At 36.4% G+C, this 24,000-nt stretch overlaps 1 protein-coding gene across 10 annotated transcripts in view; it reads right to left on the bottom strand.

Moving 5' to 3' along the window:
- The window catches only part of p120ctn (adherens junction protein p120), a 199,352-nt gene that overhangs the window by 60,193 nt on the left and 115,159 nt on the right, over positions 1–24,000 (bottom strand). For 6 of the 10 annotated variants that reach the window (XM_068383426.1, XM_068383421.1, XM_068383428.1 and 3 more), the window contains 3 exons: positions 8,731–8,914; positions 7,403–7,568; positions 6,753–7,019 (listed from right to left, as the gene is read on the bottom strand). In XM_068383426.1, the coding sequence (XP_068239527.1) occupies positions 6,753–7,019; positions 7,403–7,568; positions 8,731–8,914 (617 nt within the window). Of the gene's footprint in view, positions 1–6,752; positions 7,020–7,402; positions 7,569–8,730; positions 8,915–21,682; positions 21,732–24,000 lie in introns of all 10 variants that reach the window. The other 4 variants (XM_068383430.1, XM_068383425.1, XM_068383431.1 and 1 more) reach the window with 2 other exon arrangements.

The raw sequence follows: 24,000 nt of genomic DNA, 5'->3' as shown, positions 1-24,000 counted from the left end.
ACTTTTTTTTAAAAAGTCATTAAGAATATTCAGTAGACCATGGACATTTATGTGAATTTTGGAAGAATGACAAAAGTTGATTCATTAGGGTATCTGAGAGCAAATTGAGCAAGTGCTTAGAAGAGTTTCTGTGGCTATAGAAATTGAATTTCTAAAAACGGAATGAACTTGAATCTAGGAATACAATACAATGAAGGATATGCAATTAGATAAATCACAAGATTTACAAGAGTAAATAACCAGTTATTTCTGTACTTTGAAATTCAAGCCTTTGACCTTCTGATAATATAGTACATAATAGACATGGTTGAATACACCTCACTTCAAGACCGGAATGTTAGAAGATAATTATGAGCTATGGAGTATCACAAATTCTGAATATAATTGGATACGTTAATATTAACACACATTACCTTAGGAATCATAAAAAAAAGCCTCATGAAGTGGTATATGGAGATGGTCTATGTTTCAAAAAGAGAGATAAGAGTACAAATGTTTGGAAGCACAGTGTTATTCCATAGATAAAGATTACCATAACTAAATTGCTATCAACTTTATCTACTATTGTAAAAATCCACCCTTTGATCTATCACTAAGTAACACAATTCCCCTTCAGCTTGCTAGCTTTTCCCCTTATCTACAAAACCCAAGCAAAAAGAACTTAATTTATGAGTCATTCAAGTATATTGGAATATCAGAAGATGTATGGGACCAGATGTACACGTATAAACAAGAATATGACATCTGAATTTTAAATGGGAGAGTAAACAAAAATATAGATTAAGAGAGAAAATCTGTGTATTATTTTAATTTTTCAGAAAATAATTGTAATAGAAGTTTGGTGAAAGGACAATTAATAATTAACAAACGATGTTAATTGCCAAAAAGTATTGAGTACTTTGTAATGCCAACACTACGTTCACAGTTTCCATTTCCATACGATGAACTTGCCGCTTCAGAAACTAACAGCAACTATGATGTATATTACAAATCAAAGAATAACATCATTTGTACAAGATATACCGGTACTAAAAATCCCTTTAACCCAATCAATATCAATGATCAAAAAAATTCTATGTACCTTCGCTAGTCCTCACTTTCAACATTCAAGTGCAAAACAAAGGGGAAAAAAAAGAAAAAGAAAAAACAAAAATAAACTTACCCATTCTGGCTGGCTGGAGAGCCAAGTGAAAACAAAGCAGAACCCGACAGGAACCTTAGAGATCTTGAGTTTACTTAAGAAATATGTTCAAAAAGTGTTTCATAAACACTTGGAGTACTACACAGAGAATGGAAGTACCCTAAAATACACCCCCCAACACTTGTCCAATTCTCTAAACTAAATTCTATTCAACATCAAAATGCAAATCATATAACAATTACAATCTCAAGAGTGAAAACTAAATTTAAATACTGTGCAGTTAAGTATTCCATTTATAAAAAGAAGGTAACCATAATATATCTTGAGATAAATCACTGATGATGATACAAGTATATCCTGGGTTGCAACTTCATTGTAAAATCAAGAATGTTTCCTATAATCAAAGGCAAAGCAGATGAATTAAAATTGATGGCACAAGTAAAATATGAAAAATTGCTACATGAGAATGCTACTTTACAATTCACATTAAAACGGAAAAAACTAAAAATTTTGTACTGTATATTAAATATCAGCAAAAATTACTAATATTACTTGCCTTTGCGTATTACATGAAAAAATGTTATCCCTGATTTTAAAGTAAATAAAAAATATTTTGCTCATAGATCATTCTAGTTACAGTATATTTATTGAGTATTACAGTACATAAAGGTGCCATCAAATTTTTCCTCTACAGGCTTCTAAGAGGAAATCTTCTCTCCACTCTCTTCTGTAATAAAAATTTTGCCTGACTCTACATCTGGCTCAGGCCTTCTGTGGTGTTTAGTTACTTTCACAAATAGTCTGACAATGAACCAAAGCAGTTTCCAATAAATGTCTTCCAACATCGTAATCTTGAGAGTATAATTTCTAGCCTCAAGGTTCATCTTACAACTTAATTCTAGTGACCTTCAAAATGCAGACAAGCTAAGATTTCATTATTTAGATGTTCAAATTCCTAAAATAAAATCTAGACTTAATGAATTTGGGCAGCTATGTAAAAGACTGCATGGAATATATTGTGTTAAAAGCTAATAAGCAATACAACTGGCAGTTGATGGGACATGACACAGAATCTTAGTTTTTTCTACAACAGCTGTACACTGCAAAGTCTTAGAAAAGAATAGATTTCAATTCACATCCAACTTAATCAAGGGAAAAACTGATAATTAAATGTTGAGATGACAAATACACAGAATGAATCTTTTTTTATATTTCAGCACATATTCAATCATCAGGGATCAGAGTATATTCTATGATTTTTTTTTTTCAAATTTCCAATTATTGTAAACAATGTTTATTAGTTAATTCCCATGAGATTAAACAACAATCTAATGCTTCTCTCTCTTTCCGATAAGTCCCTTACAATCAATTTGCAGATGTTTTTCATATATAGAAAAAAATAATAATGTTAGTTGAAACAGAATACATTTACAATTTATTTACATGTTAACATGCAAACCCGAGTCCTTTAATAGGAGTATGATTTCAGCTAGAATGGATCTCTGCTGTTAAAATTTATAACCACGTGTTGGTCGTTACTGACGGATGGCTGAGAGGCCTCGTACCCCAGCCAGCACACTGTGTAGCCACTTTGATCTTCACCTATGGTTTGAACGGGCGGTCAAAGCAGGAAGCGAAACTTAAAGACTTACATTTGCATAGTATAGGGAAAATACAAATAAAAACTCTTTTCGTTTAACAGGAGACTTGTCCTTAGGAATAAGCCCTGTAACTATATTAGCTGCTTTAAAAATCCCAGAATATTAACATGATCAGACTTCATAGAGGTGCCAGTGTGTTGATCCCTACCATCACTAAACACTTGAGAATAAGCTACCCCAGGTTAGGCTTGTCTGTCCGCTGACAGACGGTCGAGGAAAACCTATATCGTCGGTGGGATTTGAAGTCACAATGTATGGCCAACTAGGTATGATATGTCCTATATTTCCTCCATCCTTCCGCACCTAAGGAGGATGGGGGAGATACTTCTATATCTTACTCATATAGAACCGTTGGACAGCATGGAAGCTTGCCTGGATCAATGTCCGATCCAGCAAGTAAGAGCATAGTCAGAAGCTCCACTTTTTAACCAAGGCTAACGTTGCAACCGTTATCTGGGACAAAATGTTTTTTGTTCAATAAGTAGCTAGGGAAGCTACACAATATTCTGAACAAATACCACAGATTCTATCAAAAATAAACTAAAGACCTGTGATTATATTCCCATATATAGTGAGGTATAAAGGTTGTCCAGCACTTCCAGAATCTAGTCTTTATCACTTGCACCACTGACAAGTTCTTCGCGAAGGTTATGGTTGATCCGAAATTCTGGCTTCTTGTGACAGAATCCAGGGTGGTCTTCTCATCTCCTTGTGGGAGCGTGTGTACAATTGCTCCACGAAGCCCGGGAGAAAATAATTTTAGGATTTATTTTCTAATTCCTTTTGTACTAAGGAAGTAGTTGTGTCCCCCTCTGGAACAGGAAGGCAAGTCCTTCAGGTACCCACTAATAACATTTATAGGGAGGAGATAAAGAAAGATTGAAGTTGTAACCAGATGAATTTTAAGTCCTGGCTACTTAACTCCTGACCCAAGGCAATGGAGGTGATCTTATATCTTTCCGAATGCCTAGAAACAAAGGAAAATACCTGCTATTCCAGGGAAGCAACAAGAGTGACTGCCAACATTTTGACAAGCAACGCTCGTCTCACACAAGAACGGGTACTGGTAAAAGCATAAGCATGAACTCCTATAGCTGGTATCAAAAAACCTTCCCAAGCAATGGTTTTTGGTACAGTACAGTGCTCCCCCCCCCCAACAAAAAAATGCCGAGGAATTGGCCTAATCCTCTGGAGATATTGCTAGGTTAATCATCCTGTACTTTGGTGATTCTGCCCTTCTTTCCTTCGACGGTAGGAGAGCTGGGAAGGAACAAGTAACAGGTATAGGAGAACTAGCTTCTTGGTGACTCAAAGATGACAAGTACTTAAGGAACCAGTGAAAGTGTTTATCATTGATACAGATCACATGGTTCCTCATCTCTATAACCGATTGCAAGGTTCTCCAGTCTTAAGGATCTTATCAAGCTAAACGAGGTTCCCGATCGTGGTAAACGATCGTAAGGTTCCCAATAGTGGTCACTACAGTAATCCCTCACCAAAGCAGAGTTCACTTATCGCTCTCTAAGTACATATCGGGTTTATAAATATATGTAAATGTATACCAAGGATTACTCTTTATCATGAGGATTTCTCATGGAAGATAAGTTTTATATTCTCATACTGTACTTTACTTTGTTAAAAGTATGTTATTTTTGGTCCTAAAAATTAATAACCTCAATTACAGTAATACAGAACACACGTGTAACAATTGGGATCTAGAGTAGTGTGCAAGCACCAAATTTTTACCCATAAAAAATTATTTTGTCAGTATCTAATGTATTATGCTAGTCCCTTTTAAGAGACCAAATTTCAAAAAACTAACCTCTTTATCCCAACTTCTAGTTTAATAAGTTAATAGAGAAAAAGAGAATGAATGATTTAAGCATAGTTAGTAATGCATATGGCTATATATTATCTAACATAAAACAGCTGTTTCTGTTATGAAGAACTAATTATGAAAACAACAGCTATTTTGTTTGCAATTCAACTTTCATAAAATATTTAACAATCACCGTAATTGTTAAAATTTACGTTAAGTACAATACGACCGACATATTACATTACACATTTTTTTTAGTTAATGAAAAGGTACATCAAATAGCATAAAAACTACCAAAAGAATAGGAAGAAAAAGTCAATAATTTTCTAAACTTTGTTATCGTGCATCATGAGGGTAAATATCAAACTTCAATATGCTATTGAAATGGACAACAAAACAAGAAAAAAGTATTTTTACGAAAAACTACATACAGTACAGTACAATGGCAAATTATTGAAAAATAAAAAATAGTTCATAGAATAATTGTCTGTTTTAGCAAGAGAAAAGAAAATCTATTAGGTAGTTTGCTTAAGTTGATTTGAAAAGCGTTGAAAGTAGTCACAAAGAAACGTAAAAATGTATACAATGGATAAGACCTATATTAGCTGTTTTTATTTCAAAATGCGATACTAGTACAGTACACGAATATTACAAGCATTATTATTGGATACTGTTAAATGAAACAGGTGTTATTTAAATCCTGTTTATTTTACATGCAGCTATACTTTTTGGCCACAGTAAATGCACATATACTTTGGTCAACAACATAGCCTGGTAAAGCACTACATGCTGTATGTTAATGAGTGTTCACATTAATTTTTTTTCATTTACGCATACGTAAGAATGCGTCAACAGAAAAGTAAGTTTTAGCTTGAAAAGTTCCAAGTGTGTAACGGGTTTATAAGTGTTAGGAACGTTCACAGTATAAATGATTAAATTTATGAAAATAAAAAAGTAGGAAAAATATAAAAAATACAATTACTGTAGACTTTCGTACCTTCTTCATCATTTATTGGCTATGAGGGAAGGGTGGGGGTGGGGGTCAGGGGTTGGGGGGGTTTGAACGGAACAATCATGATAGCCGAGTGATTACTGTACTAAACTAGCAGGTTACACAGACCTGTAAGTCGGCTAGTTAGTGAGAAAACTAGAAATTCTTTCTTCCCTTCAATATATGTCGCACAGAAAATAAATTATTAAAACAACCAGTGGCTACTCAGTATGCAGGCTTGAGAATGGGCCTTCCCTGCCACCCGTAGTAAATACCAACACCTTGTTATAAATTTTAACAGCAGAGTTCCAGCCCAGCTAAATACAAACTCCTACTAAAGGACAAGGGTTTGTAATTGTGTAGGAACAAATCCAAGTTATGTGATTTTCCATTCTATTACTATTCCAATTATATTGAAATTCTACTCTCTCCTGGCATTCTTTTGGATAATGACTATCATTAACAATTATTTCTGAGACTCAACATTGTAGTTTAATTAAAATCAAGGGTTGTCCCTATATTCACTATCATGGAGTCACAACATGAGGAAACTTATTTCATGGATATGAAAAATTACGCCATCTTATTAAGTTCTTAGTATGTAAAAATTAATACGAAGGCACGGTACAAACAAGGTTTCAACTCCAAACATAAATATGAACAATCTCCTCCAAGTTTTTGCCATGCCAATATCCAAAGAAAGGACTGACCAAATTACTTGTTTGAGTATCAAAGGTCTGCTAGAAAGAGAGTCATATGTCATGATTCTGGCAAAACCAGAGGAGGAAAGCGAGCAGATACTGTATTTTATTCATATATTTCATACGGTGAATTATCTCAAGATTAAAAAGAAAAAAATAACTGGTACTATCCTAAAACAATATATTGCAGATTAACTACCCATAAATAGTATTTCTTGATACAGAACAAAATATTTACTAGTATTAAATTCAAAATGAAAAATATAGGTAAGGAAGAAATGAATTTTTAGAAATTAAACTACTAGTCAATTCCAATCTTTGTGCAGCATTTCAAGTTCTGGTGTGAGGTACAAGTGTTAACAACTATGTATTGAGAAAAATGAAGACAGAATTGAGTCTATTATGTGATGTGTGCCTGTGTGCGTGTGTGTGTGCATACCTTGGTGAATGGTGCGGTGAGGAGGGGGGGACTCGGAGCGCTCACTTGGCGAAGGTGGGGTTGGGGGGCGTTCTAAGTATCCAGGATCCACGTAGTTACCTGCAGCAGCATCCCGATAATGTCCGCTGTATCCAGCTTCATTCTGTGGGGGGTAGCCGACTTGTCCGTAGGGGTATTCTTGGCGAGACGGAGGACCTCGAGAATAGGGATCATATTCATAGCCTGCATTCGAAGTGGGAGGGTATCCTTCGTACTGGCTTCGAGAGCCTGCCAGGAAAATACCCAATATTAGAAGGGACATTTCCAAAACGTGCTTTAATATCTAAGCTGAATAATGAAATACAGTACAGGATTTACATTGTAGTACAGTATGTCTCTAGTCTATTTTAGGGGCAAAATCTATTCAAATTCAGTTTGGGACATAACTGGAAAGAAACTAGTAACTGTAGAGTATTGCAATATACTACCACATTTATCTGTTAAGTGCATAAAAATTTCTTAAATTCATCTTCTATTCATAGTGCATCTCGTAAGGAAATAACTTTTTAATGTGATGTAAGGCTACCAAGTTTGCAAAGATATTATCAAAATAATTTAAATCAAAGTGATATAATGTACAGTACTGTATTTAAAAATGTGGCGTAACTTACCAGCTTCGCTGGCCGGAGAGTGAGGTCGGTAAGGATCCATGGCATATCCGGGTTGTGATGGAGGGGCTTGAACGTACGAGTCGTATTCTCCTCCTGGATATTCTACCACCTCGCCGTTGGGCCCTATATGGCGGACCTCTCGGATAACTTTTGTAGTAGTAGTTATCTAAAATGAGAAACAGTACTAGAATTTAGTTTCAGTTACGTAAGACAGTTCCCGATTCTGGAACAACTCCAGACCAAGATAATACAATACTGTATAATTAGAACAATCACCTAAAAGAAGCGTGATTGAGTTTAATTCCAGATGGCTTACAATCACTCAATCCATTGCGCAAGAAATTTTTTTATACTCCCCATGGTCCTCTGTTGATGCATCTTGAAATCGCTACCCTAAATTGCTCAAGTACAACTTTGAAATTATTATTTAGATTGTATTCAACACTAGTTGGGAAATGCTGCGAAACTTGGCAGTGTACCTTCAAAAACTTTTACCGCTGATGACATTTGGGAAAAGAAACTGATAACTTACGTAGTATTAGTTATCTAAAAGGAGAAACAATACTAGGATTCAGGTTCAGTTAAATTAGTATGTTCCTGGTTCTAGAACAATTCAAAATCAAGATACTGTATTACAATACCGTGTAATTCGAACAACCACCCGAGAAAAATTCACCTACAACAAGAGAGACGGAGTTTAATTTCAGATGGTTTACAATCAATTAAAAAATTAATCCATTTCCCAAGAAATTTTATTATACTCCCTATGATCATCTGTTGATGCATCTACTCATCTCTAACCTAAATTACTTGAATACAACTTTGAAATCGAAATTTAGCATGTACCACTCAATGTATTCAACACTAGTTTGGATACACTGTGATAGGCCTAGCTGTAATTAATTTTCATGGTGTACCTTCAATCATTTTTACTAATGCTTGCTTATGCAAAAACAGAACCCTTGTTAGAAACTATAAGTTGAAAACTATTCTAAAATGCTTTACTGTACTTAGATCTTCATATTTCAGCAGACAGTTTTAAGTCTTAGTAAATAAAGTAACACTGTATGTAAAAATTTAGGTAAATACAAGAGAGGTAAATGCATAACATTTAGCACCCTTGAGAAAAACATATCAGCAAAGTATAGCTATAAAACTTAATTTTCCTATATTCAATTCAAATCAAGAAATTATAGGCTATCTTATGAGATTAATAATAGATACTAATCTTTTCATATAAAAAACTAGTGGAGTATACAAGAATCACTAGAAGCAAAGTCAAAGGGAGAGCATAGCTTTTTCAATAATCTCAACAATGAAAAATTTACCTGCTGTGTCGTGTGTTGCGTTTGTTTTTGTGAGACTAAGTGTAGGTTATCTTGACCCGATGACGACACAGACAAGCGAGAGGAGCTGGGACTCTCGCTGTGCGGATGACCGTTAGTAGTAGTAGTTTGCGGCCCGTAATCTACGCTATAGGAGGTGGTAGTAGTTGTCACCTCAGGTTGATTGCTGAAATGAGTGAACCAATATATAAGCAAATAACAACTTCAGCCACCACTAATGCTGACCACGGTGCTGACAAAATAAATCCAGTGGTACAGAAAACAAATTCAGGAAGTAATGAAAATAACTCATTGTATAATTTTTGTAAAAAAAAATATTCAAGTGTTCTGCATACTATTACTGTAATTACAAATACATTACACATAATGTATACCATTTACAGACATTTTTTTCCCCATCAACAAAACACCAGAAATTCAAAAGCAGAGTAAAGAGGCTAATACTCGACAAATATTACATAGTAGATATGAACTTAAAATGCACAAAAAGCTTAATAATAAAAATGAGCCAGTTTCTTAATATATTACACAAAATTCAATCATTTTAACAAAGAATCTTTCTGAACAATATTCTTAAGTGTTTATAACTAAAAAAAACCATGCTCTACTATAAGGAGAACTAATTACAACTTTGTCAAAACTATGAAACAAAAACAAAATCATCCTTAGATTTGAAATACCTTATTTCATTGGCTCTAATGCACATTTCAAAAACAAAATAAAATAAAGGCTTTTCAATGGGTGTAGTGTAAATACAGATTAATTTTCTTAAAAGATTCTACCCACAGTATAATATTATATGACAAACTCGTTACTCAACAGATATCAAAGTACTGTAGTTTTACAGACAAAATTTAAGAATATACAATTAAGAAAAATTAATAAAAAGAATGAGCTGCGCCCAAAATTTTCTTTGCCGTTCAACATATCTATTAAAAACCTTATTTTATAAATCCCTACACACACTATGGCAAACCCCCCCCCCCCCCTTAAGAAAATGAGCAACAATAGAAAGGATACTGTACAGAGTATACTATACAATAAAATATTTAAAAATTATAAAACATGGAATTACAATTTACGAAAATACGATAAACTGGGGAATCTAAAAACATAATATTGTAAGGACTACATAAAGGACTTGGTACTGGATTCAGCAACAAGTATTGTTTTAAAAATACCAGTCTCAAAGTTAATGTATTTAAGAAGATACAAAAATGTTTTGTCAGTATAACATTCTCAAGTCCATCTTTTCTATTATTCATAGCTTTGCTAACTTCGTAACTTTCCGTATTTCTCCAACTTTAATTTCCCAACATTTCCTTGCTGAAAGAATCTTTAATTAATTCTCTTTTCGGTACCCTAACTTATCTAGAGATCTAGTGAGAAATTATCCATTTTTCTACTACCTATCCCACCCAATGCTTCCATTATTGCAAATGTAATTGAACCCCTCACATATAAAGGGGCTATGTTCTGTATACTTCCACGTTGTCATGAAGATACCTAATTTTCCTGTGCCAACATTTCTCGTTCACATCAAGATTTGAGACGATAGTCGTCATTGTCACTATCAATTTAACAAATCAAATTCAAAGCATTTTGATTACTATATCTTACATGAACATTCTGTGGATGCATTGTAAACAAATCCATGTACTGTACCTTAAGCTTGACACATAAGATTATACTGTATGTTCTATATAATGATAACTTATTTTTAAACAAAATGATAAAACCTGATAGCACTTCACATCATAAGTTTTCAGGCAAGATGTTAAATGTCTGTGGGAAAAGAAATACAGTGCTACTGCTAATTAAAATATTCCAAACAGAATAGCATGTATTAAGTCAAGCTCAAAATTTGTATACCATTCCCGCAGTACAAATACAAATTCAAGCGCAATACTTTCAAAATCAATCTGTAAAAGGATACAAACTCAAATAGCTAAACTATACCAACCTGGACTACAGAGATTCTTACCTAGTATTCAAAATACAGTGCAATCTCTAAATAATAAGTTTCTTAGCAAAGCTGCTACAAAAAGTTTTTAAACTTACGCATTTGAACTGTTCTTGGCAGCCTTTTCCTTCTCTAGAACCCTGAGCATCAATTGCAGCAAAAAGCAAAAAATAAAGATAAAGTTAGCTATCACTTAATTCAGTGTATATATTATTGTCATACTTATATTTCTTTCCACTTCTGTTTTCTCTGCTTAAAGAGGTGGCTTCAGAAGCTGTAAGCCGTACTCAGCTGGTATTTTGGGGTGAAGTTGTAAGTCCTTCACCATCTAGGTTGTGACAAACCACAGTTGACTTACTATCACACTAATAAATCATTACAATGATTTTCAAACTGACAGCTCAAAATCTTGGGATTCAGGAATAAAACCCAGGCTCTTTTGCTGGTGAATTGATTTTTCGAACCACTGGACTATGGAGGCCTAATGTATAAGCTAATGTATACGATGCATTGTAACAGTTGTATGATACACTTTGCATTCAATCAAATAGCACAGTCACATTCCAATTACAATGACCTACACTATAGGGATTTCAAACCTAAAAATTTACTTAAACCATAAAACATCTCCAAAAATTTACTCGAGTTTTAATTTCAGATCTAAAGTATTAAAAAGAGCAAATAAAATATTACAATTCAATGCAAAGATATTACAATTCAATGCAAAGATTTCTCAATTCTAAATGCAGAGCTGTTAAGTAGTATCAAATTATCCTTTAATTTCAGCAGGCTGTTGAATTCTAGAAACAATACTGTGTACGTACAGTATACTACAGAACATGTGGTATAATAAAGATTATACTGTATAGTATATTAAAAAAAAAAAAACTATGTAACCAGTCAGTATCTGTTATACAAAATCCCCTCAACATTCATGGTTTTGCTTCAATATATTCTTGATGGATTGTTTCCATGAGTTATACGTACAATATGGCTCTTTCAGGCATAGTTTGGCAAAAAAAAAAAATTGCTCCAATCTACGAACAAAATTGTTTTGCAAAATATGGTGTTGCATAGTTCCATTATAACAATATCCATCACAAGATTTTCATTAACAATGAAAACAAAGGAATCTTCTACCTAAAATAATATTCTATAACAATAAAAGGGTTCCAAATTTACTTTGGTAACTACCGCAACACCGTATGTACAGTATCATCAACCCCACAAAAATCAATAATCAATCAGGGCTTCTTAATCCTCTAACCTGAATTGAAAGTTTTCCCATTTCTAAAATTGACTGGTAACTGAATTACTGAAATCTCCAAAAAAAAAGTTACAGTACTATAATATGGATACGAGATATCACATCCTGCACCCAGAAGAAGAAACAGGAGTAATTGCTCAGTAAGAAAACACCTAAAATACTTTAAATAAACTCCTACGGCAACTAGCTAAAGTACGTGTTTTGGGTATGACAAATTAATTTCACCACCTTCCCTTGTGATAGAATCATATAACAAGAAATAATGTCTTCAATTAAAGTACTGTACGTATGGTTTCCCATCAGATTCAAACTTTTGGTAATTCTATTCATTACAAAGAATATTCTATTAGATGTTGTTGCTCAATATCTAAACTACCTGATCACCTTCAATTCTATCGACTTAGTAGGTTTATAGAGAGGGCTTTTCTATTTTGGTTGGAATTCAAATTTTCCTATTGTACCGAAATTCCAAAACTCACGATTAACAAATGCTAGTAGTTTTAAGATCATTGTAAATGAAAACAGACTGGGAAGAACCGCAGAGGACAATTCTAATATTTAGGTGTGTACAGTAGCACTTAAATGAAACTCAACATGGAAAAATGTTATTTTTATTAATAAAATAAATTTTTGAATATACTTACCCGGTGATTATATAAGCTGCAACTCTGTTGTTCGACAGAAAACTCTACGTTCAAAATACGCCAGCGATCGCTATGCAGGTAGGGGGTGTACATCAACAGCGCCATCTGTCTAGCAGGTACTCAGTACTCAATGTAAACACAGAACCAATTTTCTCCTCGGTCCACTGGGTCTCTATTGGGGAGGAAGGGAGGGTCCTTCAATATATAATCACCGGGTAAGTATATTCAAAAATTTATTTTATTAATAAAAATAACATTTTTCAATATTAAACTTAGCCGGTGATTATATAAGCTGATTCATACCCAGGGGGGTGGGTAGAGACCAGCATTACTTGTTTACATTATTATGAGCTAAGTATTTTGTATTTCATTTTAGCAGTTATTCAAAATAACAAACATAAAATAAATAAGTACCGGGTAAGGAAGTCGACTTGAACAATTACTCTGCCTTTTTAAGTACGTCTTCCTTACGGAGCCTCGCGATCCTCTTAGGATGCTGAGCGACCCCTAGGATCTGAAGTATCAAGGGTTGCAACCCATACAACAGGACCTCATCAAAACCTCTAATCTAGGCGCTTCTCAAGAAATGACTTTGACCACCCGCCAAATTAAGTAGGATGCGAAAGGCTTCTTAGCCTTCCGGACAACCCAAAAACAATAATAAAACATTTCAAGAGAAAGATTAAAAAGGTTATGGAATTAGGGAATTGTAGTGGTTGAGCCCTTACCCACTACTGCACTCGTTGCTACGAATGGTCCCAGAGTGTAGCAGTTCTCGTAAAGAGACTGGACATTCTTAAGATAAAAAGACGCGAACACTGACTTGCTTTTCCAATAGGTTGCGTCGATTATACTTTGCAGAGATCTATTTTGTTTAAAGGCCACAGAAGTTGCGACAGCTCTAACTTCGTGTGTCCTTACCTTCAGCAAAGCTTGGTCTTCCTCATTCAGATGGGAATGAGCTTCTCGTATTAACAGTCTGATAAAATAGGATAAAGCATTCTTTGACATAGGCAAAGATGGTTTCTTAACTGAACACCATAAAGCTTCAGACGGGCCTCGTAAAGGTTTTTAAATAGAACTTAAGAGCTCTTACAGGACATAAGACTCTTTCTAGTTCATTTCCAACCATACGATAAGTTTGGAATATCGAACGATATTGGCCAAGGCCGAGAAGGCAGCTCGTGTTTGGCTAGAAAACCAAGTTGTAGAACATGTAGCCGTTTCGGATGAGAATCCGATGTTCTTGCTGAAGGCATGAATCTCACTGACTCTTTTAGCTGTGGCTAAGCATACCAGGAAAAGAGTCTTTAAGGTGAAATCTTTCAGGGAGGCTGATTGTAGCGGTTCGAACCTGTCTGACATAAGGAATCTTAGTACCACGTCTAAATTCCAACCAGGTGTAACCAAACGACGCTCCTTCGTGGTCTCAAAAGACTTAAGGAGGTCCTGTAGATCTTTATTGTTGGAAAGATCTAAGCCTCTGTGACGGAAGACTGATGCCAACATGCTTCTGTAACCCTTGATAGTGGAAGCTGAAAGAGATCGTTCTTTCCTCAGATATAAGAGGAAGTCAGCTATTTGAGTTACAGAGGTATTGGTCGAGGATACGGATACTGACTTGCACCAGTTTCGGAAGATTTCCCACTTCGATTGGTAGACTCTAAGGGTGGATGTTCTCCTTGCTCTAGCAATCGCTCTGGTTGCCTCCTTCGAAAAGCCTCTAGCTCTCGAGAGTCTTTCGATAGTCTGAAGGCAGTCAGACGAAGAGCGTGGAGGCCTTGGTGTACCTTCTTTACGCGTGGCTGACGTAGAAGGTCCACCCTTAGGGGAAGTGTTCTGGGAACGTCTACTAGCCATCGGAGTACCTCGGTGAACCATTCTCTCGTGGGCCAGAGGGAAGCAACTAGCGTCAACCTTGTCCCTTCGTGAGAGGCGAACTTCTGCAGTACCTTGTTGACAATCTTGAACGGAGGGAATGCATATAGATCTAGATGTGACCAATCTAGTAGAAAGGCATCTATATGAACTGCTGCTGGGTCCGGGATTGGTGAGCAAAATATTGGGAGCCTCTTGGTCATCGAGGTTGCGAAGAGATCTATGGTTGGCTGGCCCCAGGTGGCCCAAAGTCTCTTGCATACATCCTTGTGGAGGGTCCATTCTGTTGGAATTATTTGTCCCTTCCGACTGAGACAATCTGCCATGACATTCAAGTTGCCTTGGATGAACCTCGTTACTAGTGATATGTCTAGACCTTTTGACCAGGTGAGGAGGTCCCTTGCGATCTCGTACAATGTCAGAGAGTAGGTCCCTCCTTGCTTGGAGATGTACGCCAAAGCCGTGGTGTTGTCCGAGTTCACCTCCACCACTTTGCCTTGAAGGAGAGACCTGAAGCTTTTCCAGGTCAGACGTACTGCCAGTAGCTCCTTGCAGTTGAAATGCATTGTCCTTTGACTCGAGTTCCATAATCCCGAGCATTCCCGACCGTCTAATGTCGCACCCCAGCCTACGTCCGATGCGTCCGAGAAGAGAACGTGGTTGGGAGTCTGAACAGTCAGGGGAAGACCCTCTCTAAGGTTGATATAGTCCTTTCACCAAGTCAGACAAGACTTTATCTTTCCGGAAACCGGGATCGAGACCGCTTCTAGCGTCTTGTCCTTTTTCCAGTGAAAAGCTAGATGGTATAGAAGAGGACGGAGGTGTAGTCTTCCTAGTGACACAAATTGATCCACGGATGACAGTGTCCCTACCAGACTCATCCACAGCCTGACTGGGCAGCGTTCCTTCTTCAGCATCTTCTGGATGGATAGCAGGGCTGGGGGCTGATCGTCTTGTTCAGCAACGTCCTCATCAGAGGGTTCCTCATCCGAAACTGATGAGGAAACGGCAACGGAGTGGGCAACGTCTGACTCGCTGAATCCGGTCGCACTGGTGGATGCGTGACGGAGCCGGACGCAATATCATGGAACTGCTGCACAGTCTGTGAACTGTCAACAACTATGGGTGCGCGAGGAAGTACAGCGTCAACCCGAAACTGTCTAGACTGTCTGGGTTGTGCAGTCAACACCCTACCGGGTTGCTGAGGTTGACGCACTGCGTCACAACAAGTCACCTCTGCTGGTTGTTGAACGTCCTGAACGTCAACAACCACCTCCGAGCGTCGCTTAACGTCAACGTGCGACTGGCAACCCACACTGGGTCGCATCGGTGGAGGAACCACCTCAAGTGGCAGACGCGAGTAGGTTACCTCAGCGTCAACAGGGCGCACAACCGACCGGTTGGAAGGTTGTTGGCCAGAAGGAGGAACCACCTCAACTGGCAGACGCGAGTAGGTTACCTCAGCGTCAACAGGGCGCACAACCAACCGGTTGGAAGGTTGTTGGCCAGAAGGTTCTTCTCCGCATTTAAGTCCTCTATCAAGGACGCAAGCTTGGACTGCATGTCTTGCAGCAAAGCCCATTTAGGGTCTACGGGAGCAGGTGTGGCAACAGACGGGGTTAGCGACTGAGGCGGAACCATTTACCATCCCTGAAAGCCTTGTTATGTGTGACATAATAGTACAGCAAAACTTCAAAGGCTCGACAAAAGTTGAGAAGTTGACCTGTAAACAACTTGGAGCGTCTCCTGGCTAGGCGTCAGGGCGAGTCTACCAGAATTGAGAAGTCTATCTGGGCAGAGGCATGAACTCCCAAGCCGAGAACTTCTCTCGTGTCCTATCAGACTCTCGCTCAATAAGCCAGTTTAAAAGAAGGGAAAAAAGAAGGCTGTATCCCTAAAACTCCTCCTGGTGCAAAAACCAGTCGCCTAGCCAACGTAACGCTCTCTAGGAGAGCGAGAGAGCACTAGCTTAAAAACAACGGCTTCGAAGTAGCTAGGCCTAGTGTAAGTTCTGACATTAGGCGAACGAGGAGCAGCAGTTACAAGATCCGGACGAAGATCCTTAAAAAATCATCATGATTTAATTAAAGTCCATAGGAGGCTAAGCAGCTTAAGGCTCCTCTCCAAATGACAGAGTCCTCAAGGGAATATCAGTAGGAGGGAGAACAGCACTTTCTCATCTACAGGAACCTTGTCCGATAAAAGCTAGGTTACCTCAGTGAGTCTCTCACTGGTGCATTAGTAGCAGACCAGAAGGCAAAGTCATGTAACTGCTTGACAGTCTGTGAACTGTCAACAACTGAACTGTCAACAACAACAGGTGCGTGAGGACATACAGTGTTCACTCGAGACTGCTTTGACTGTCTATACTGAACAGTCAAAACAACTCTAGAATGCGGAGGTTGACGCACCGCGTCAAAACAAAACAACTTAGACTGCTGTTGTACCTCGCGAACGTCAACGGAAGGTTCCGTGCGTTACTGAACGTCAACATGCGGCTGGCAGGGTACACTGGAACGCATGGGTGGCGGGACTCTCTCAGCTGGAGTGCGGCAGAAGGTCGCCTCAGCGTCCACAGGACGCACAACCGTGGTTGGTTGTTGGCTAGAGGTTGGTGCAGTGTCAACCTTCTCCGCACGAAAGTCCCGCATCAATGACGTTAACCGAGACTGTATGGTCTGCAGCAAAGACCACTTAGGGTCTACAGGAGCAGGTGCGGCAACAGACGGTGTGACTGCCTGATGCGGTACCGCTTTGCCTCTCTTAGGAGGTGAGCAGTCGTCGGAAGACTGCAGCGAGTCCGAACTGACCCAGTGGCTACAACTGGGCCGTTGGACTTGCGCGGAAGGGACCGACTTGCGCTTAATAAGCTGCGAGACCTTGGTCCATGGTTTTTTACGAGAAACCTCTTCCGCAGACGAGAAATAAATGGGCTCTCTCGTCTTTGTGTGGGTGGGGCGATCTTGGGTGGATACGCCCGAAACCACGGAGGGAAACGTATGTTCGTTGATCAAGGCCTGACGAACCCATAAGTCGTTCGACATTACTTCTCCCCTGGGCTTGGGAGCTTGCAAGAGGTCCCGGACTAGGTGAACGACAGGCACGAACAGACGAACCCTCAGACGCAACACTAACATTTTGCGCATATCACTTTATCACTTTGATTTTCTGTTTTGCACTTATTTCACTGAAATCGAAACTTTTACTGATTTCTACCTGAAACACGCAATTCTACCCTCATTAAAAGGTAGTAATTGCGAAATCAGTCGTATAATGCAGTTCATTAATACTAGCAAAAAACAGAAAACATATATAAAGATAAAAAATTCAGTGGCTGGGAAAGAGACTAAACACTAGTTCAAATAAACTACGTTTACAATCTCTCACCGCACATAGCCTGGGGACAAGAATAAAACCCTAGAACCGTTTTACCTTCTTCCCCGTACAGCGACTAGGGACGAGAGTAACACGAGAACAACGTTACCCGCTTGAACGGAACGTTTTCTCTCCTCTCTCTCCCTCCGTCTCTATCTCTCTCTCTCTTTCTCTCTTGATTTCGCACCTAAGAGAAGAGCCCAATTATATATCGTCAAAAAAACATGTTATTTGACTAAAGGAAAAAAACTGAAAGGTTTTCCAATAAGAAGTTCCTTTAATTTAGAATTTTAAAACATTAAAGCTAAGAGAGAATGAACAAAACGTCAGAATCGATTTACTCTTACTGCAAAGTGAAACCGTGATACACTCTCTCTCTATCGTAACGATAGAGCGCATGTTGAACGTCCTGAACGTCAACAACTGCGTAGTCTAAAAAACTAAACGTTAGTTCATCTTTGAAAACAGTACGAAGACTATCAAAGAAAATCTTTCATAAAACATTAAATTTAAAAAGTTTTAAATTCTTTAAAGGGTAAATACGATATAACGGGCTCAACGTTGATTAACTTTGGTTCCAAGTTAGGACCGCCTACTATCAGGAAAGGTCGCATATAAACAAAACATAAAAATTATCTTTATATGTTTATAATAAATGGAAAGTTAATCGAAGAGGCCTAATAAAGGCGGAGAGATATAAAATATATAGATCTATAACGTGTTAAGCAAAATTACTAAAAACCTAAACACACTTCCGTCTAAGGGAAGGGTCGGCCATTTAAAAGTGAAAGAGAGTCCATATTCTCTTTGTCACCCTAATTAAATCTATCCAAAACGAGTTCAAGTTTTGAGATGAAGATAAAACACCTGCATAGCGAAAGCTCAAAACTAGAATAGTGTACTTCACCAAATAGTTGTGAAAACAAATCCAGTTAGTAACAGCGTATTAGTAGGTCTTGCCGGTAGCCCGACAGAGAGAATATTGGTTCTGTGTTTACATTGAGTACTGAGTACCTGCTAGACAGATGGCGCTGTTGATGTACACTCCCTACCTGCATAGCGATCGCTGGCGTATTTTGAACGTAGAGTTTTCTGTCGAGCAACAGAGTTGCAGCTTATATAATCACCGGCTAAGTTTAATATTGAAAAACTAATGTTTTAAAAAAATCTACAGTAATAAATGTCTATTTATCTCAGTTCATTTCATAAATACTAAGTGGAAACTGTGCTTTGTCTTACAGAACAATTTTTTTTATAATTATAATGTATTTCAATCAAGTTTTTAATATGGACTATCTATTTTTAGAAAAACTGACAGCGATTTGGATCACTTCTTCATAATCAAAATCCAAGCCATATACTGTTCCTGTGTATAACATTATCTTCTACTCCATACTAACTCAACATTTAAATTCTATCAAACTTTTCTCTCGATATTTCTTCTTCTTAGATTAAACAAACAAAGATGTTAGGTCATGTACCTACTGTAGTCTTAACTCTTCGAGGTTCACGTATGCCATACATTTCACTTTCAAACTTCACACACATTTGTTTTACAAATGGGCATTTACATAGACCATAAAATCTATACTGTGTTGGATGAAGAAAAAGGGATTATCAGATAGGTAATACCAGTTTACTATGATAGGAAAATGGTAGGTAGATGGTTCAAGAAGACTTTCCATATATATTTCCAGAAAAAAGTCTCTACATACAGAAGTTGTAATTTCTCCAAATGCTGGTATTATATATGAAATCAAAACTGTGAAATAATGTGTTATCCCTACACAATTAATAATATGCTACTATATGCATATCTTAATCATAGAATAATAAATAATGTCATTATACATGTACAAGTATGGTATATCCTTTTCAATAAATCAAACCATCTAAAAACCATATACCAGTTCGGAAGAGTCATTAGAAAATTTCATATACATCACTTCAACAAAATATCTAAATTAGGCTTGGCCACCATAAGACAGGTCGATATTTAGCCACACCATAAAGAACAGAACAATGCGATGCATTGTGCATCTATATATGGAAATTTATACCAATGTTAAAACTTAACATCATGCACTAGATCATACTGTACTTACCCCAACTCCTAGTTCACTTAAACAACGTTTAATTATCAAAATGATACAACTGAACTTATCACTTGTATATTTCTTTATGGTCAGCTTACTAAAAATAAAATACTTTGACCCATGCCATTCTCACCATACCCTTTTTGGCATCATACTGCCACATTCGAATGTGAAACAAGGTATACAATACCCACCTCTTCATCATTAGAGGTAGCATTTATATCTAAGATAATACAGCTCACATTGATTCCTTCTTGACACTAGCTAAATGTTGATGTTTACCCGAAAATCTAAAATTTCATATAGGACTCATACTTCAAGATAAAATTCATGTTTGCTACTGATTCTTTGTAAGAATACTGATCTATGATGGTATGAAGAGAAAACTAACTTTATAAACATGAAAATGACCAATCAATTAACATGATATAATCTTTCCTCACCCTCAGTAAGATTTGACTCTTGTTACCTCTATATCAAAACTTAATTACAGGTCCTGCAAAAAGCTATTCAATTATTAAATGCATAATCCATTGAGAACATATTTACAGACATCTAAATACTAAGAATAAATAGAATAAAATTATCTACATGAATTACCAATTATTAGTCATCCTACTCCTATAATTAGTCATTAACAAGTCCAGAATCTCAAAGGGACGATTGAGAATTAAAAAGTTCAACTTAAACTTACATATTACACTGAAAACAAATGTTTATGATGACATGGTAGTAAAATCAGCCGGATATTCAGGGAAGAAGAAGAAAAGTTAATGAAAGAACATACATACCTTTTCTATTAGTAAATTAGAGGTCTAATACAGTTTCGTTACCCAGATAAGGAAATAACTACACTAACCAATACAGTCTACTATACTGTACTGGTATTGTATATAAAGAATGTATTAAATTATGCAGATAGACCTGTGACGAACAGATTACTTGAATTTGCGAATCACTTTGCAAAACAAACTGTATTCCTTATAAAACTATACAATAATAAAAGAATCTCAGCATGCATGTAGGACAGAGATGATTCTTTTGGGTAGAAGTGTTAATACAAAACGACATGAATAAAAACAACAAATGTAATATTTGGTATGCATAAAACTTCACTTGGTTTTCAAACTTACCTGAAATTACAAACTCCATTAATCTTTTAGATTTATTCGAGCTATATATATATATATATATGCCAATCAAAAATTTTAACAAACTAAATTCTATAAAACTATTCATTCCTAACAGCAAAGAACTAATGGCTTCTTTTAACAGCTATATATAGATTGTAATTATAGCACCATCACAGCAGTTAGTAAAGGAAACAAAGTTGAAAATAACAACAGCTTGTTTAATAAAACAAAATAAAAACCTGTGCAAGAAAAAACCACACGCATGTGTATTAACTGTGCAATAAGGTATACAAAAGGAGCCAGGAAATCCAAATTAATACCTAAGCTGATTAGGACTTTAATTTTTTTCTGGGAGGGGCAGGAGGATTAAAATGAAGCACCCTTTAATAGGATTAAGGCGGTTAAAGTACATAGGTGCAGCCAATAACAGTTAACGGGTGAGGGAGGGGGGGAGGGATAGGTACTGCGTTGAAAGCTTAGTTTGGATGAGCGAGTGTGTGTACGTAAAATAAGGAAAGTGCCATCACACTCAAGGAGGAGCCAATGATATCACAGCGGTGCTCAAACAAAGAGATTACCTTAATACTGCATTTAAAGTCCACCGTACGTTGACCGTCAATCTTTCAACTGTTGAAACACAGAAATTCACAATTACTTACAAAAGACTACGCAAATTTTAGTCATCTTCATTTCTTACTGTGATGAAGTTAAAAAGAGGAAGTCATATCTATGTTTTAACTAAAATATTGGCTTATATTAATATTCTATGATGCTTTCTAAAAAGAGCCAGGCAATCTGAATATACCAAGTAGGCACTGCAGCCTCTATATCCTCTAAACACACGTGGCTTACAAACTGGAATTCTTTGGCAACCGGAGAAATGTGATGATGTTACCCACTCCCATCATTTTTGTCTGAATCATACGTCTACCACTTTCAAAACGTTTAAAGTTCTTTAAATGGGGTTTTCTATTGACTACATTCATGTTCTTTTAAAATGGGGAAATCCTTTCAGCTGAAAAGTATTAGAATCCCTTTTAAAACAAAAATATTTTTTATTACAGACCATTTAAAGATGTACTCCTAGATGGGGTTTTTAAACTGTAACGTTCATATTTTTAAACTGTAACGTTCATAAGTCCATCAAGATCAACTTTGACATCACGCTAATGACCTTCAACTCTCCATTGTTTCCCGTCCGATGGTTTTCCTAACACTAGTGAGCTAGTCTACACGAGTCATGAATTCCTAAACCTATCTACGTATATAATGAAATTCTGTACTTTTAAAACAAAACTAAAACATATTTCTTTATTGTATGCTCTTATCTCAGGATTTATTGCTACTTTTTTAGGTACGTCCCATATAATACTCTATACAATACAGTATCCCATGTATAAACTTTGAATATAATCTAGAGAGAAATGCTCAGCATAACATATACAAGTACTATACATGGAACTCACTGAAATAAGAAACGCAGTTCATCTCCCTTAGATAAGCACTTGTAACAGTTTTATTTAATTTCATTGTAGAGAATATAGTGAGCTTTGTATTTTTAGACAACATTTATTACTGTATTATTGAGCAGCTCTTGATAACATTAGTAAAATAAGGACATCCATCCGACTTTTCTACCAGAGCTCAATATGAATAACCTCTGACTACAGGTACTTAGACATGGACATAGGTACTTTGTAGTCTAGTTAAAAGCTTAAGCACCTAAAAGGAAAAACTATCTTCATAATATTCATGATAGATTTTCTAGTTTATAAATTCTTATAGAAAAATAAACAAGCCAAAAGGTCAATATTAAAGACATCTCTTGCTACTTTACCTAAGGGCAAACCTTTTGAAAATTTCTTGGTGACAACAGAAGTGCTCTAAAATGAACAAGAAACTAAATTATTTTTTCAATATGCTGCAGTATACCATTCAACCTAGAATTTATTGTCTCTTGAAATAAACTATACTTTAAAAACTGGTTATAGATTGAAAGAACCGTTTTAGAGTCTCCTATGGTTGTATATCTGAAGAAACATCATTTACATGTCTTGAACATCCGAAATGTCCCTACAAGAACTCCTGCAACTCGATTTCTTATTCATGAGTTTAGTATCGGGACTTGCAGATATATATTTATGAATCCCTGTATCACTAATACACCAAAACAACAGATAAATCTTCCAGTTGCCACAGGATTCCACATAAGACCTCAAGTGTTTCACATAATGAGAAGGCTTCAAACTCAACTTTTTTTCATACTATAAAGATAAATGTATGTACAGACATTATAAGAAAAGCTAAATCTTTTACATCAATTTTACAATTTGCATGTAAAAAGGCTACACACTCATTCTATAGAAGGTACCTGTTCACAGAACTTTCAAAAATACCATTTTTTTTCTTTTTTTTTTAACTTCTACAATGCGCCATCAGTTTCTCAACATCTCGATTGTAACTGCCTTCATATTCCTCAGAGGGAAAAGTTGCATTTAAAAAATTAACATTAAAAGACTGAAATCTAATATACATTCTAAAGTACAGTAAGTACTTGAATTATTTGACATTCATTATCAAACCAGACATCTTCATCAACTAGAAATTAAAAAGCAGCATTCACGAGATCTAAAAAACTTCACATCAGTGATGCATAATTTAAATTGACCCTTAATCAATTCCCCTTCACCATACAATAACTTGGCAAGCTCCAAACTTAGGATAAATTACAGCCAATCTTCTACTTGGCACTACTAAGGCTTACCTGCTCTACAGAATTAAAATTATATCCAGAACCATTAACCTACAAACTCAGAAATCCTCAATCCATGCAATTAGTAACTTACTGTAAACACTGCATAACAATTAGGTATTTTATTTATAACATAACTGGAAC

The sequence above is a fragment of the Palaemon carinicauda genome, chromosome 11, assembly GCF_036898095.1.
Source record: "Palaemon carinicauda isolate YSFRI2023 chromosome 11, ASM3689809v2, whole genome shotgun sequence".
Classification (NCBI taxonomy): Eukaryota; Metazoa; Arthropoda; class Malacostraca; order Decapoda; family Palaemonidae; genus Palaemon; species Palaemon carinicauda.
Note: the sequence above shows the minus strand (reverse complement) of the source record. Positions and strands in the feature narration are given on the sequence as shown.